The 16499-nt window shown below is 57.7% G+C and overlaps 1 protein-coding gene across 2 annotated transcripts in view; it reads left to right on the top strand.

Moving 5' to 3' along the window:
* CARMIL2 (capping protein regulator and myosin 1 linker 2) overlaps positions 1-16499 on the top strand; it is a 124592-nt gene that overhangs the window by 59757 nt on the left and 48336 nt on the right. For both annotated transcript variants that reach the window (XM_065567782.1, XM_065567781.1), the window contains exons 26-30: positions 3246-3359; positions 5957-6132; positions 10639-10726; positions 11772-11903; positions 12658-12724. In XM_065567782.1, the coding sequence (XP_065423854.1) occupies positions 3246-3359; positions 5957-6132; positions 10639-10726; positions 11772-11903; positions 12658-12724 (577 nt within the window). The remainder of the gene's footprint in view (positions 1-3245; positions 3360-5956; positions 6133-10638; positions 10727-11771; positions 11904-12657; positions 12725-16499) is intronic.

The following is a 16499-nucleotide window of genomic DNA, read 5'->3' as shown; positions in this document are numbered from 1 at the left end:
GAACCCGGGGGCAGCAGACAGCAGTTGCTGCTGGCTCTGGCAGTACAAGCAGGCAAGGGAGAGGCAGGCAGGGAGGGGGGCGGACCCACGGGGGGGGGGACGCGCGGAGGGGGGGTGGCAGGTGGAGGCCGGGGACCCATCCAACCCTCCCCCTGCTCCCTGATTGCCCCCCGGACTCCCCTTACCATGCCCTGTCCACGTGTAGGCAAAACACGCTGCAGGGCTGCAGGCAGCAAGGGGGGAGCAGGGGAGGGCTCTGGCTGCTGGAGGCCAATGGGAAAGGCTCAATCAGGCCCAGCCACCCAATCAGCAGCTGCACTCTGCATGGAAGAGAGGGAGGGAGGCGAGGGGGGAAAATCCCGGACCTTTTAACCTTGTTACCAATTCCTCCCGGACGGCTATTTAGAGACGCAAAAGCCGGACATGTCCGGGGAGATACGGACGGATGGTAACCCTAGTTAAAGGGAAGGGTTAGGGTTAAAGGGAAGGGTTAGGGTTAGGGTTGGGTTAAGGTTAAAGGAAAGGGTTAGGGTTAGGGTTGGGTTAGGATTAAAGGGAAGGGTTAGGGTTGGGTTAGGGTTAAAGGGAAGGGTTAGGGTTAAAGGGAAGGGTTAGGGTTGGGTTAAGGTTAAAGGGAAGGGGAAGGGTTAAAGGGAAGGGGAAGGGTTAAAGGGAAGCATTTATTGGGCTTTCCCCGGGGGTGCAGGGCTGGAAATGTGAATGGATCGGGGAGGGGGGGCAGAGCAAAGAGAGCGTGAATGACGACTGGGGGCAATCAGACAAGCTGTTGATAAATGAGCCCGTGGAGATGAACGTGCTCGCTGCCCGTAACCAGGATGAGGAGAATTTTCTTTGCCAGATCTTAGCCTGGGCATTGAGAGTGGGGAGCAAATCAAGTGAATTGGATTCATGTATTAATGGGCGGGAGGAGCCTCATGGCTCTTGAGCCCCTGAAGGCCCCTGCCAATCTCAGTACCCCCTCCGCTGGGTCTGCTAAGGGGCCTCTTTGTGTGGGCCGGAGTGGGGGAGAGTTTGGGGATGGGGGGAGGACAAAGGGGGGGGCAGCAGAATCCTGGCATTGTGTCCCTCCTGCCATCCATGTTCTGCTCATGAGGGGCTCTCTGTGACATGGGTGGGGGCAAGCCTCCATAGCTCTTTGGCGCAGCCCCACACTTACGGGGAGTGGCAGATCCCGAGACGCCTACAGGGGGTTGTTTGGAGGCTGGCGTTCTTTCCAGGCTCACTGGGTGGCTGGTGGCCCAGGGGGAGGGGCTGCCACAGAGAGGCTTGTGGGAGGTCGTGGGGTGCACTGGCCTCCTGACTCTCACGAGGGGCCCCACCAGCCTCCCTTCATTGGCAAGGACAGACTGGAGGCCCCAGCAAGCTTCTGATGGCTTGTCAGGAGCCTGGTGCCCTATGCAGGGGCTGCCTGCTTCCGTGTGCCCGAGGGGTCTGCAGGGACGGGGCTCCCCTCGCACGCAGGGGCTGCCTACTTCTGGGCGCCCCCGGGATCTGCAGGGATGGGACTCCCCTCATCTGCACCTCAGGAGAGCCACAGAAAGGGCCGGGGGATGCCCGGTATGTGCTGCTCCCCACGGTCACTGTCTGGCCGCCTGCCTCCCTTCCTGCAGACCTTGTCACGTCCCTAGGGAGGGATCGCCTCTCCGGGGCTGCGCCTAAGGACAGTGCAGGCGGCTGTGCCCCACAACCCCCCCACCCCCCAATGTTGAAACTACTGAAAAAACGAAGGAAATTCTCAGACAAACTTTGAAGACTGATCTCAGCAACGGGGAGGCGAAAATCCTTGTAAGAATCTTGCCACTAGTAAAACAAACCTCCCTCCCCGGCCAGGAAACCATCAGACTAACTGAAACCCCAACTGGGAAACTCCCATGGCCGGTGCCTTGCCTCTGCCCCCCACGAGAGGAGTTTGTCAGGGTGGCTGCTCTGGGCCCCCGGCTCCGCAACGGAGAGCTACCCATGCTGGTTTCCTGGGCTGGAGCATGTCAGCGCTCTCCTTCAGCTGCACCCCTTAATGCAGGAGAGAGGGGTCCTCGCTGATATGCTGGCATGTGTGAACTTTGCCGAGACGGCCCCACCTGAGGGGAACTGACGGGATTGTTCCTAAGAGGGAAACCCTCCACTCTCGCTCGGAGTGAGCACAGGGCTCTGCGCAGCTCCTGTGGAAGAGCCCCAGAGGTGTCATTGGGACCTTGTTCCTTGGAGCCGGTCTCACTCCTGGATGGGCCCATGCAGCAGCATCTCCGATTCCTGCCTGCTTTATGGTCAGCCCCTTGTACCACCTGAGAAACAAGCTCTTGGGAGCTGCAGAAGAAACTCTCTGGCGCGGTTCCCCCAGCGAGTCAGACCTTCCATTGCCTACAGCAGACACCGGAAGGGGGCCGGGCAGGGAATGGTCCCTGTGTTGGTTCCCGCCTGTTTCAGTGGCGGAGACTGTTTTCTCTCTGCCTCTCCTGGCACTAGGCCCCCTCTGCTGGGGGCTGGTACTGCCCAGGCAGGTTCTCAATGGCTGCACTCAGTGCCGAGACGTCCCTGCAGTGGGATAAACACAAGAGGATTCTTGTTGGCTTCCGGGGGCAGGGCTCCAGTGAGCCTTAATCCAAGATGATGCTGTCAACGCTGTGAAGATGCCAGAAGGGATAAGGAGGGGATCAGCGTCCAGGGCGCAATGTGGCCTGCCCTCGCGCTATCTGTTAGGGGGAGACGAAAAGACAGCAGCCAGGAAATAAAGAGCAATCAGCAAAGAGCCGAGAGGGAGAGTCGGGGATTAGAGAGAGAGCTCAAGACACAAGAGAGGCGGGAACGTCTGGAGCGGCAGGTTCAGCTCCCAGCTCGGGGTGACAAGTGGAGATTGCCTTTGACCTTGGGTAGTGCTCCGTGCTCCAGGGAGCCCCACAACCTGCAGTGGGGCATCAGGCTGCAGACAAGCAGAGCCATGGGCTGGCACAGCAGGAGGCTGGGGGTCAGGAGCGACGGGTGTTGGCAGAGCCGTGGGAAGCCCATGGCTGGCACAGCAGGGCAGGATTGAAGGCATCCTCAGAGCTGTGGGGGAGGGGGAGACCCTGGCTAAGGCTTGCTTACGTGAAGTGGCAAATACCATTGCAGTGAAGGGCTAAGGGTTCAGAGGGACCTCTGCTTAATCCCTGCTGGGGAAAGCTTTCCGGGGAGGAGCGGGGGCTGTCTGTATCCGTTCACCTCTGGGATTTCTCTCTCTCCCACCGCAGCTTTTGCCGCTCCTATACGAGACGGGGAACGCCCCATACCAGAACTGCCAGCTGCAGCACAAACTGGAATGCCTCACTGAAGCAGCCTCGCAGGCCTGCAGCCGGGAGATCCAGGTAGGCGGCCGGACTGCAGGGGGTGCTGTGGTTCTTGCCGATCAGCGACAAGATGGCGCATTGGGCGACGCCACCTGCCTTGGCGTGATCTGATTCAACAGGCTGAGTAATGCTTGTAAAGCGGTTCCTGGTGCCGCTGCTAGGCAGGAGGAGCTCCTGTTGGGAGGAGCAATCTCCCTCACTTCACCCCCTTCTCGCACCCGTCATTCACCTCCATGTCAGTGGGACCGGGCCCTAGCGCTGCTTGCGTCCCTTCTCCGGGGCGCCCTGAATTAGCCGTGCAGTCAGGGGGGTGAGGCCAGGTGTGGGTGGCACTGCCCAGCTGGCTGGCAGCAGAGTCCATTGGTCTGCCCCTGACTGGGCGCTCAGTGCTGCACGGACGGGAGTGAGGCTGGGAGCCCAAGATGGGAGCACTTGACGGTGCATTTATGGGTGCCGTCGCCCACGGCCCCTCGGGATGAAGGCTTTTAGCTCCAGGCTTTTCCTTTACTTTTCTAGCTCCCCCCAGTCTTTCTGCTGCATCGTTCTTCCTGCGCCTCCCACCTGCTGTGCGACCGATTCCATTTCGCCAGCTCTCTGGGGCTAGTGCCGGGAACTACTGGGGTGAACCTGAAATAATCCCACCGCCCTCTGCACAGGGTTGTGGATTTACCTGGGCTTTTCGCTGGTGTAACAGAGAGAAGAGCCTGGCCCAGAAGGGCAATTCTGGAGCTAGCCTGAAGAGGGCAGGCTCTCAGCCAGCGCTCCCTTCTGCAAGGCTGTCGTGCTGTAGAGCAGGGGTAGGCAACCTATGGCACACATGCCGAAGGCGGCACGGGAGCTGATTTTCAGTGGCACTCACACTGCCAGGGTCCTGGCCACCGGTCCGGGGGTGTCACGGAGTGTGGGGGGACGCAAGGCCCTGCACCCCCGGCTTCCTGCGATTCACCATGACTCTCAGCCAGCCAGTAAAGCAGAAGGTTTATTTAGATGACAGGAACACAGTCCAAGACAGGTCTTGCAGGCACAGACAACAGGATCCCCTCCAATTAGGTGCATCTTGGGGTCCCAGGGCACCACAGCCCCCTTGGCTGGTCAGAGCCCCATCTGCTTCCCAGCCATTCTACCAGCCAGCTCTTTGTTCAGTTTCCCGGGCAGAGGTGTCACCTGGCCTCTAACCCCTTCCTGGGTTCTCATGTTACATGCTCAGGTATTCTCCCTCACGGCCAGTCTCCCATCCCCCAATGCAGACCATCCTAGCCACACTCCCCTGCCTTCCCAGCCAACACTCCCCACTCAGCATTCAAAGACCACATTAAGAACAGTCCCAGTTCGTCATAGGGAGGCTCTGCATTTTAATTTAATTTTAAATGAAGCTTCTTAAACATTTTAAAAACCTTATTTACTTTACATACAACAATAGTTTAGTTCTATATTACAGACTTATAGAAAGAGACCTTCTAAGAACGTTAACATGTATAACTGCACGCGAAACCTTCAATCGGAGCGAATAACTGATGACTCGGCACAGCACTTCTGAAAGGTCGCCGACCCCTGCTGTAGAGTCTGCTGCCTGCCCCCTCCTGCCCAGGGCTCAGCTCTAGCTAAAAGCACTGAGAGGCACTATGTAGCAGGGGCTTACCCAGCTGGGGATCAGTCCTGTCTGCTGCCTCCCTTTCTCTTGCTTGAGATCCCCAAGAACCTCCCCTAGGCTCATGTGTCCAATAACATCCCCCTGGGGGCTGGTGTATTAACACAGTTCAAAATGAAACACACAAACTCACCCCAGCCGGCTGCAGCTCTCCGCAGGCCCTCAGCCAGGGAGCCAGGAGAGAGTCTCTGAGCAAACTCTGGCTGCCTGTGTGTTCCCCAGCAGGCCTGGCTGTGCGTCACATGCTCCCATCGCATGAGCCCTGGACTGGGGGGTGGGCTGCAGCTGGCACAGGTCAGGCTGAGCTCCAGCCCGGGCTGTGACACCCTGTACATTTGACAGAGCCCTTGGCATTGAGGGAAGTGTTAGTTCCGGCCCAAATGGAACTCCTGCTGTGCAATCAAATCCACAGGGTTTTTTTAACAACAAACCCCAAAGGGTTTGAAACAGAGGGAACAGACATTAGTTCCTTTCCCAGCCAATCAGGTTTCACTTTCTTGGGAGCTGTGATGGCATAAACCTCCTAGTTGGGGGACAACACCTGAATTTCAAATAGACAAAAAAACCTTCCATGCTGTCCTCATCCATCAGAAAGAAGGGCACAAGCTCTGTTGGTTTCCTTTGCAGGTCACCTGTACTACAGAAGTCGAAGGTAGAGGGTATGGGTCCAGCATGCATTGTTCTGTCTTAGACTTGCTGGGAGACCATTCAAATCAAGATGGAGCACTGCATGAGGGGACATGTGGTCTCCATATTAAAAATCAGGACAGCCCACAATCCAGAACTCAGCGGCTCATGTGACCCCTCTGGCTGCTCTTGACACGTTTGCTTTAAAGGACTGGGAGGAGGAGGAATGTTTGTGTGCACTGGGGTAAGCATGTAGCAGGTGCACAGGTCATTGAACAAGCTGTGTCCTATAGAGTGATCCTCCTTCAGTGCCGCTCCTCTGCTTTGATTTATGGCTCAGGCTATTATGCAGGCCGTGCTGGATACCACCCAGAATCTGTGTCCTACAATTCTGCAGAAGAGTGGTGTTCGGGACCGGCTGGTCCACACGATCTCTGAGCGAATCATCCTTCAGGATCGCCTCCACCTGAGCACCGTCTTGGACCAGCTGATCACCGATGTGTTCAGCAAGCTAACGTGAGTGCGAAAGTCTCTAGTATTTGTCACGTATTCGAAGTATAACCCACAAAACCAGCCAGGTCAGCCAGACGCAGCAGCTGCTCCGCTATTGCTGGGGAGCAGCTACGGCACGTAGCCGAGATAAATTACTTCAGCTGGCACCAGGCCTTTGCTTCACTTCTAGCCTAGACAGCAGCACCAGAGGAACAAGCTGATATGAAGCATTTCTGTCCTGCTGTGAATTTACACAGCGCTTTACAAACGTAGATCCGGCGCGGTCCTTGCACCGAAGAGCTTGCAGTGTAGGGGCAGGTGTACACGTACAATGCTGCATTGGCATGGCTGTGCTGCTGTAGGGCTGTAATGAAGATGCTCTATGCCGACTGGCTCAAGGGTGCAGATTTCTCACAGCCCTGAGGGATGTAGTTATGCCAGAGTAATTCTGTAGTGTGGACCTGCCCTAAATAAGGCAAGCCAAGGCCTGGGGCAGCAAGGGTGTGGGGCCTGCTGAAGAGGCACAGGGAGAGGGTGAGGAGGAGCAGCTGGGGGGTGGGAGCAGGGCGGATGTTGGTGCATGCCCTGAAGAGGGAAAAGGAGGCAGAAGCCCAGTCTCTACCCTCACGTGCATGTGTAAATCCAGAGTAGCTCCCTTGTCCTAACTGGGAGCAGGATCTGCCCCCAAAGGGATCATTACGTGAGAAAACTGGAAAGCACGTGGGGCCAGGGGACCAGAGCATAGCGGTAGAGCGGGGGAGGTGACGGGGTGAGGACAAGGAGATCAATGTGAAAGACGTGGATTTTAATATCGATTCCCTGGATGTGCTGCCACCTCCGCTCTTCTCCGGCTGCCTGCAGCCGCCTAAATCACGCACCGGCTGAGCCTGACAACCGCTCCCGAGCACAGGGAACGTCGTCAGCCAGAATAACGGGGGTGTGGGAGGCAGCTCCTGCTGCTGAGTTGTAACTAGCCGGGGCTGTTCCCCGTGGCCATGCTGGGCAGCACCGAGTGAGGGGCGGGCAGCCGAGCTGCGGCTCTAGGACCTTCCAGCCTGTCATTGTCCGTGGGATTCCTGTCGGGCAGCTGAGCCTTACGGCCCTGCGCTTCCCAGAGCCCTGCCCGCTCCGACTCGGCCGTGTGACACGTGTCACGCGGGGACTCCCCAGGGCAAACCAGGGACACCTGGAGCAGCGACCCGGCACTTGTGCGGGTGACGTTTCGTCACAGTTTTACGTCAGCCTGGCCAAACAGTAATAGCCCAGGCCTCGGATCTGCTTGCCCACCTTCCCCCAGGAAGAGAGGGGAGCTGGTGTTTTATTCGTCTGTCAGAAGAGCAGGGTCGCCCCGCAGTGTATGGAGATAAACCTATCTCATAGAACTGGAAGGGACCCTGAAAGGTCATCGAGTGCCGCCCCCTGCCTTCACTAGCAGGACCAAGTACTGATTTTGCCCCAGACCCCTAAGTGGCCCCCCTCAAAGATTGAACTCACAACCCTGGGTTTAGCAGGCCAATGCTCAAACCACTTACTCACCACCTATGTAGTGAGCAAGTCCAGTGTAGCAGGGACCCCAATGCGGCTCCCTGCCTGGGCCAGCGTTCGTTGGCCTCCACTGGGATTTGCAGCTGAAGTGACAGATGGCTGCTGTGGTAGCATGTTGTTTTGGGCAGGCTGCTCCCTGGCACCAGTCTCCCCCCTCTCTGCATGTCAGGGCGTGGGCCTCCTCCAGAGGCTCTGCACCGTGCGTGTGGGGCAGTCCGTGATGTAGGACTATTCCCTTCTTCGCATACCCCCCAGCCTCCTTGCCCTGGGACTAGCCCAGCCAGCACCCCGCTGGGAAGGGCCATGTGAAAGGGGGATAAATCAGAGCAGAGTTCTCAGGCCAGGGCTGCTGCTTCACGGAACTGGGTGCGTGAATTCTGTCGGGGAGTCAGACTCCATCAGGCCCTGTGTGGCTGATAACTCACTCCCACCATAACCTTGGGGGCGTCTGTCTGCAGGGCTAAATCGCTGGGCAGCAGTTCTCAGTTGCAGTGATTGGCTCCCCAGCTCCTACAAGTAGGCCTGGCTGCCCTCTCCAGTTTGCTGTCTCTGAGCAAATGTATTTCATGTCCCCTGTGCAAATAAAATGCAGCCCTATTCCCCTCTCGCAGGCGTTCCCGGGCGTCCCCCTTACAGGATAGCTGGGCCAGCCCCAGGCCTGGGCTTAGCGCTCATGCCAGCCTTTGATCTTCCTTTAAGGAACTAGGGGCTTGCTCCTGAGAGGAGCAAAGCATCTACCCCTCTGCACCCTTCAGGGTTGCATCTCAGATCCAAACAGAGAATAACAGCGTCCCTCATTGGGTGGATGCAGCCTCCCAATTCAAGGGGTGCGTTATACCACATCTAGCCCTGCTTCCCCCGGGGCGGGCAATTGCCATTACAGCCCAGAGCAGGCAAAGCCAGTGGACTGGGCATCTCTGCCCCAGTGGTGGTGGCACAGGCTCCCTGTGCCTCCCCTCGCCTCACAGCTCCCTGCTGGCTGGACCAGAATAGCCTGGCTTGCACGTCCCTGCACTGCCCAAATCCTCCCCCCCCCCATGCTGGCTCAAGGCTTCCTGCCAGGCCCCCCCGTGCAGATTCTGGATCTGGGTGCCCAGCCACATGCGATGCATGCCTGGGAGTTACCAGGTGAGTGCTAACCAATCGAGTGCGCTCACAGTCCTCTCTCCGGCAATCCACACCTGTGTTTCAGTAACTGCTGGAGTGGAGTCCCTGACAAAGGAGTGCAGCATCGTTGTCCCCATTTTACAGATGGGGAAACTGAGGCAGGGAGGTGCAGTCACATGGTGAGCGTGTGGCAGAGTTGAGCCTAGAACCCGGGACTTGTAGGTCCCAGTCCCCTGCTCAATGCCCTAGACCAGGTCCAGGTTAAGGCTTCAAGGGTGTGTCAGTTGAAACAGCTTTTCTTAAATAAACAGGAAGTTGGTACCTTGGCACTCCCCCTGTCCCTGTGCCCCATTAGCTGCCGTAACACAACCGGCGACACTCGTACTGTGATATACACAATATTCCTCCCTAGCGGGAATGACCTCAGGCTGATGTGACAGAATGTAAATGGTCCTGCACCTAAGCTCTGGTCGGAGCTTCCAGATGGGGCTGGCCCTTGCTCTGATCTCGAATAACTTCTAGGCCTCAGTTACGGTATCAGATTGAGACAGGATTGACGCTGGGCCCGCAGTTCATGTTCCCTCCTTGGTTTAATTGCACGGAGGGTCTTGTGGGAGCTGCTTCCTGGGAACCCGTCCCTTCACTTTCCTGCCGTGCAGAAGGCTGAGCTGTTCCTCTGCCACAGGGCCTGGGCTGTGGGGGGTGACTCTGATTCCCCCCTTTCTGCCTGTGCCCCACTGCCTAGGAGCCAAGTGAGGCGATGTGAGGGCAGCAGCTTTGGCATGAGCAGTGTGTGTTGAGGCAAACTCTGCGTGGGTCTGCCCACTCCCTGCTGCTTGGCGGAGCGGTGCCCGGCGCCGCTTTCCCTTTGGCGGGGCAGAGAGCCCAGCTGGGTCTGTGCTTGGGCCGGACCCTGGTCCTGTGGGTGCCTGTTGCAGGGACCACACGCCCTAGGGCTGCCTGGCAAATCCACAAGCTGCTGGAATGGTCTGTGTCGGCCCTGCGGTTCCTGGCTCACTGTCAAAGGTATTTGGGTCTGGAGAGCAGCTGTCACCCCCCACAGCCCAGCCTGAGCTTGCAGGGCCGGGCACAGCCCTGGTTTATAGGGCAGTACAAGGTCTAGTGCCCTCAGCCCCCTGGCCACCTGAGCGAGGGCAGGATGAGGCGGGGCTCTGGCCTTGTCCTTCCCCCCTCAGATTAGCCCGCAGTGCAGGGCTCCCCTTTGGATGGGGTCAAAGACTTTCCTCCTCTGGCACCCCAGGGGCTCCCTTGGGGTGGTGCACCACCCCCAGCACGGCTGGGGAGCTCTGACCCTTCCTGTGGGGCTGCCCAGGCAAGGGGCTTGGAGCCCCTTGGAGTAATTAGCGCATGCAGAAGAGGCCGGTCTCGCTGTCCCCATGAGCGGGAGGCCGAGGCGCGCTGGGAATCTGCGGCAGGGCTGGGGACGGATCCCAGGGCCAGTCAGGGCATTTCCTCCCCGCTCTCCTGGCTTCCTGTCCTGTGGCCTCGCTCCAGCGCCAGCCTTGCCCTCCACACTGCCCGGCAGGCTCTCTCCAGCGCCGGCTGCAGTGGCTAGAGGCTAGCTTGGCTTGTACTTCGAGGTGAGCTCTGCGGGCTGGGGGCTGTGTGTGCAGCGCCTGGTGTCACGGGACCCAGCCCACGGTTCGGGCTCTGAGCTCTAGTGCGGTGCAGAGACTGTGTGAGAGCAGGCAGGGGCCTGGTTAGCCCTGCCTCCCGGCCTGTTCTCTTGCATCTGCCCTGGCTGCAGCGCTGGCTTGCTGGGACGGGAACTGGCTGCTGTGGCCCTCCCTCTCCCCTCCACTGCTCCCAGGGCTGGGGGGCTCCCCCCGCCGCACTAACCCCCGTCTCCTCTCGCAGCGAAATCAGGCTGTCTGTCATTGCGGCCGTGGCCGACGGGCTGATCGACGAGGTGCTGGAGGACCTGACAAGTGCTCAGTGCAGGCTGGTGAGTGGCCTTGTTTGTTGTCTCCTTCCTCCGGGGCCATCCTGGCAGAGAGGTGCCAACATGAGCGCACAGCCTCTCCCTTCTGCTCCTAGTGCTGGCGGCCACACGGGGGCCCAGTTCCTGGCACGGCCCCGGGGGTCTCAGGGTGCCCACAGTACTGGTGGGGCTAGACTGGGCTTGCCTGGCACGGGGCAGCTGAGTGCAGACTCTCCCCTGCTGCGGTCCCAGGCAGCTGCCAGGGCTAGTGCCCACAGCCGTGCCAGCCTTCGAAGGGGGCAAGGCTGGAGCTCTGGCTCTTGCCTCCTCTCCATGGCCTGCACAGGGTGAGGCAGTTGGGCCCGTCCGCGGGCCCCAGAGGCACCAGGCCTGCCTCCGACTCGAGTCACCGCTCCACCACACTCCTCACCCAGGGCTCTGACTTAAAGCCACAATTAACCCCTGCCGTGCCAAGGCCATGGTCTTGGGCATTGCCCAGTCTAGTGACAGGGGAGCAGCTGTTCTGAACAGGGGCTGCAGAGTTTCCACTCATTGCTTTTCTCCTGGGCTGGCTTCTCCCCCAGGCATCCCCCTCCCCAGCAGAGCAGCTGGGCTTCTTGCCCTCCCCTTGCTATGGCACCATCCCAGGATTAACCCTTTGGTGTCATTATGCAAGGCATTGCATTTAGCCGTATGGATTGGAAATCCATCAACCTCATGAAAAAACTCGTACAGATACAGACAGACATCATCTTCCTTTCCAAATGCAAGCCTTTGGTGCTATTTGTCTCCTGCCCCTTTCGGTGCGAGGGCCAGGAGCTGCCCCATGGCTGAGAGCGGTAAGGAATCGCCGGGGAAAGCCGACACCAGCTGGATTTGCGCCAGGTCCCCTTGTCTGAAGTGGGCTCTGCTGGCACCACAGCTGGGCTGCGAGGGGGAACCCTGCTCGCAATAGAAACATGGATGGCACGTCACTGGAGCGCATAAGGAGCAGGGCATTATTATACATGAATGTGCCCTGCCATGCTTCATCAGGGGGAATAATTTAAGTGCTACCTACTGGTTTTAGGCAGAAAATCTCCCCAAGCAAACTCCGGATCTTCATGTGCTACAGCCAGACAATCCTGAGGAGGAGGATTTTCTGCTAAGGAAGAGCAGGAATCCGCTGGATGTCGCTGAGCAGAGCTTTGCGGCTGAGGAGGTATGGCTGGTTCCTTCTCTCCCCTTCATGCCGATGGCCAGGTTGACACAGTGGGTTAAAGATAGTAAATGAAGCTCCAGTAGAAGGAGATGTTAAACCTTTCCCTGAGCTCTGAGCAATATTTATTGTGCTCAAGGGGGGGGCTGATCTGTCCAGATAAAGACAATTACAATAACTGCTGGTCTAATGGTTCATAGATTTGGGTGGTTCTCTGGGAGTGTTTGGGGTTTTATAGCCTTCCTGGGCCAGGATCAAACTCCATTGCCTTTGGGAAGTTAGGCACAAAGTGACCTGTATTTGCTGCAGGTGGCTCCTGACAGGTTCTAGCATCAGAAATGGCCCTGAGAAATTGCCATGTAGTCCTCAGATGCAGCAGCCAAGCAGGGGGAAATGTTTTCAGCCACAAGGGACCTGCCACAGCTCTGCTGGGGGTCGGTGTAGATACGGTGTAATGATAAAATCCAAGAGCCATTGGTTTCAGGTGTGACCAGTCCTCATCCCATCTGGTCCGTTCAGATGCTATGCAAGTGTAGCTAACGGAGCCCATTTTAAACTGCAAATGTATCAGGCCCAAAGCCTTTTAGTGCAGCTGCCAGATTTTGTTTTGTAATCGTGGCTTTTGCCATCTCAGCCCCCTCCAAGGCCTGGTTATTCGAGGATGGCGAATGGAATCGCTCTCCACTTGCAATTAGCCCCGCGCACGTTTTGCAGAGCACTGCACACTGAAAAGCAACATCTCCCCCTCTCTCTGCAGTATAAGATGGCTCTGAGGAGGAAAAACAAGCACTTCAGGAGCATCCGGCCCACGCCTGCCATGAGAAGTAAGGCCGATACAGAGACATTCTCTGCTTACAAACCTGTCTTGCTGTGAGTCAGTGGCTACTCTGACATCTGCAGGGTTGGTCATATGTCGGAGTCCATTGTGGCATCACAGACAATATCCAGGTGTCTATCATCAATCCCTGGCAGTGCAGGTGTCCGACGACTTAAATTCTGGGAGGGCGGGTGGAGGGAGGGGCCACAGAACCTAACTGAGGACAGGAGACAGCCTCTGGCCAAAGAGGGATGGGGTGCAGGTCAGATGGTCAAAATACAGGGACCCTGAGCAGAGAGGCCCGGAGAATGCCCGCTGCCCTAAGGAGGAATCCCAGGGGGCAGTGAACGTTGCCCAGCGGAACGCTGCCAGGGTATGCACAGGTCCCAGCCCCTGGCCAGCCGCGGAGCAGTCCTGGGTTGGTGATGCCAGTGACAGTGGCTAGTACTCAGCTCTCGGTCTCCTTGGTGGGGTTTGTGGTGGTGCATTCCAGTTATGGACTCTAGAGACTGGCCTAAGACTGCAGGGTTGTTTCCTGCGAGCAGCCAAATAGATATGGGGTGGGCCTGACTTTTGACGCTTAGTGTGGTCTGGTTGGCGCAGACATTGCCCAGCCCCTGAACCAGACACAGGCTGCTTCTCCATTGAAGAGCTTTTTGGTGACTTGCCGCATCTGGATCTAATCCTGCTCCAATAGAAGTCAATTGTAAAACTCCCATTGACTCCAATAGGAGCAGCACTAAGCCCTCTGCCCCGGCCACCTTGGGGCTTTGGCATTACCGGTTTCACTGGTAGCCTCACACCAGGTGTTGCTTTTGAGTCATGTTGCGACAAGTCACCGAGCCATGTCAGAATTACCCACAAGGCTGTTGGCGCAATGTGGATGCAGATGTGGGAAGGGATCTCACTTGCCTTTCCACCAGCTTGCACGGCTCGTGGCTCCAGAGAGCCAAACTCCACAGCTTCTGCGGGACAGAATGAACCTGGTATCTCTCGTGTGTGACCGATCCCAGCAGATCAAAGCCGCGCTTCCTTCTGTGACTGATAGACAAACGTCTTGTTGCCTTGTCCCCAAAGACTCCCTCAACACCTTGTGGTCACAGCCCTGTATTTTAGCCTGGTTTAGCTTCCAGGCCTCCGGATCAGCAGTAAGCTTGGTGCTAGTCAGCCTGGGACAGTGCTGGCATCACCGCCCATGTGGGGTCCTGCTGGCCCAGTTGGTCCACCTGCCCCGTGCTGCGAGGCGTGGTTTTAAGTTCCCCTCGAGTTCATGGGGAGGCGTAGTAGGAAGTGCCGGCTCCTTATTTAGCATAAAGTGCCTGGGGCCAGTGACGAGCTATTGTAAGAAATTGTGAAATGAGATGAAACCCCTCCTTTCCCAGGATGCATTGGGGCAGCCCCATGAATATCTGCTTAGAAAGGCGCACGTGTGGTTTTCAGCTCTCTCTGAGTAATAACCCCATGCGAGGCCTTTGTGACTCATGGCTCTGCTCTGGGGCGAGGAGAGAGACTTCTCGAGCCACGCAGCCCTACCGCTGAGCCCTGTTGCTGCCTGCTGGAGCCCCAGGTTCATTTAGGGCTTGGGAGAATCTGAAAATCACTGCTAGTGCTTTGTCCCACGGGGGGAGCGTTTCCCATTGGCTGGGATGGTAGCAATCAGCTTTATCTGATTTAGCCCACGGACAGTTGCAGGGAGATGTTACTACTTCCCTGCTCCGAGGGGAAGGTCTGTCCAGTGCACCATGTAGGTCAGGTGGATGAGTCTCAGACGATGGTAGAACACACGCTGAGAAGCTGCGGTGCTCGGAGAGATGGGCGTGGCTGCATCTCTCCATGGCGACGCTGGCAGAGCAGCTTTTGTCAGCTCCAGGTCGTGCTGCTCAGAGACGTCCAGCTGGGCCTCACCTCAGAGGAGAGCTGGGCAGAGGTGGCCAGAGTGTGGCCCTGAGCTACCTGCCCCCTTGTTCACCTTCCATATGGAGGGGAAACCCATGGAGACTGCGCTTCCCAGCATTCATTGCTCCATTTTGAGCCGAGGGGGTGGCTAGGGGTGGACAAACTCACCTGAATCTTTCCCCTTCCCAGGCACCAAACCTGGCCTAAACCTGCCATCAGCTGGTAGGGAGGGTCCCAAACCAGAGAGCCATGCGAGCAGCCCCCCGTTACCCTGGCATTGGGAGCAGGGGTCTGTGAGAATGGAGCCGGCCTGATGGCTTTGTTGAGACCGTTTCTCTCCATAGCTGTATCTGTCCTGTCTCCAGGCAGGGACTGAGTGGCCTGTTTCCAGGCTGTGTGCTAACAATCTACTCCATCCCTTACGTCCGGCTACGCAGCAGTCACAGGTGTGTTTGCAGCATGTGTAGCAGACCTGAGCTAGCGCTGACTGAGCCAACTTGCTAAAAATAGCAGCGTAGCCGTGCCGGCCCAGCTTAGCTGCCTGCGTACCAATCTGGGAGCCTGGGCACGTAGGCGGGTGGCTAGCTCATGCCATCGCCCGTGCCACTGTGGCTGTGCTGCTGTTTTCAGTGAGCTGGTTTGACCAAAGTCCATGCCTGCCTGGGCTGCAGTCACTCTCCGATTGCAGCGCAGAGAAAGCACAGGGAGCTTTGTAGCAGGTCAGCCCCAGGCGATATTGCCAAGAACCTGGACAGTTGGAAAAATGGATTTGCTTAAAGGGAAGCTTTCAGCAGGCAAAACATCCTGTATGAATATCCTCACCCAACAACTTTGTGTGCCGGAGTCACTGTCTGCTGCAATGTAACAGGAGCAGAACCTCCCCCAAGGGCGCTTAGAGCTGGAGGGAGGAAGGCCTGGGCTGGGCTCCCCTGTGAAGCTCTGACCCGTTGCTTTGCAGTGAAAGGAGAAGGTTTGACTGTGCCAGGATTGCAAACGTCCTGGGCTCGAGCTGCATGTGTCCCTCTCCAAGGAGTGGAATCCCTCTCTGCAGCCTACGCCCCAAGCCGCTGCTCCTTCAGGATCCTGCCTCCCCCAGCTCCCTGATCTGGGCCTGATGGGGGGAGGGTTAGCCCTGAACCCCAACTATTGGTGTCCTGTCCATCATTTATTCTGCCCACGTGATGGAATAAACGAGCCAACAGGGAGGTTGGGTGCATGTGACTCTCTCACACTCACACACCTTAATGAACTCAAAGGGTTTCATTGCAAATCCAGCAGCTGGGAATGTGCCCTGGGTGTGGGACCATTCCTGGGGATATCCGCTGAGTGCGTGGCACTCTGTCTTTTGGGGCAACTGTCAAACAGCTGTGGTTCCTTGTTTCACGGTGATGCAAGGATAAATCCAGGAGTTGCTTGTAGAAGGTTCCACGTTCTGCCTTCACTCCAGCGGTTTTCCAAGCTCGTGTGGGCGAGCCAACCCAGTGGAGATGGCTCCCAACAATGTCAGTGAAGGAGGCAGCATCTGATGGCATTTGGCCTGCCTTCCCCTTCCCTGCATGCTGCGCCTTGCCATGGGCTGCTGCAGCCCTGACAGTCTGTGCTGGGAAGCCAGGCTCCTGGTGACAGTATCGCTTGACAGGAGCTCACTGGAGGAACGAGGAGGAGGAGGTGACCCGTCCTCTGTCACATTATCCGTCAGGACCCAGGTGTTTGGCAGAAGCAGGGTCCGATCCTGGCGTGATTCCGAGTCTTGCTCCGGAGGGATTCGCTGGCTGTGTATCGCCCAGCCCAGTGACAGCGTCATGGGTCCCACCATGGGAGAGAGTGTTGACCATCGGGGCCCTGAATAGGCCCCAGCGCACAGTGAGGAAATCCAGAGCCAGCAG

This window comes from Chrysemys picta, chromosome 14 (genome assembly GCF_011386835.1).
Source record: "Chrysemys picta bellii isolate R12L10 chromosome 14, ASM1138683v2, whole genome shotgun sequence".
Lineage (NCBI taxonomy): Eukaryota > Metazoa > Chordata > Testudines > Emydidae > Chrysemys > Chrysemys picta.
The sequence above is the reverse complement of the archived record's forward strand: the minus strand, read 5'-3'. Positions and strand labels throughout refer to the sequence as shown.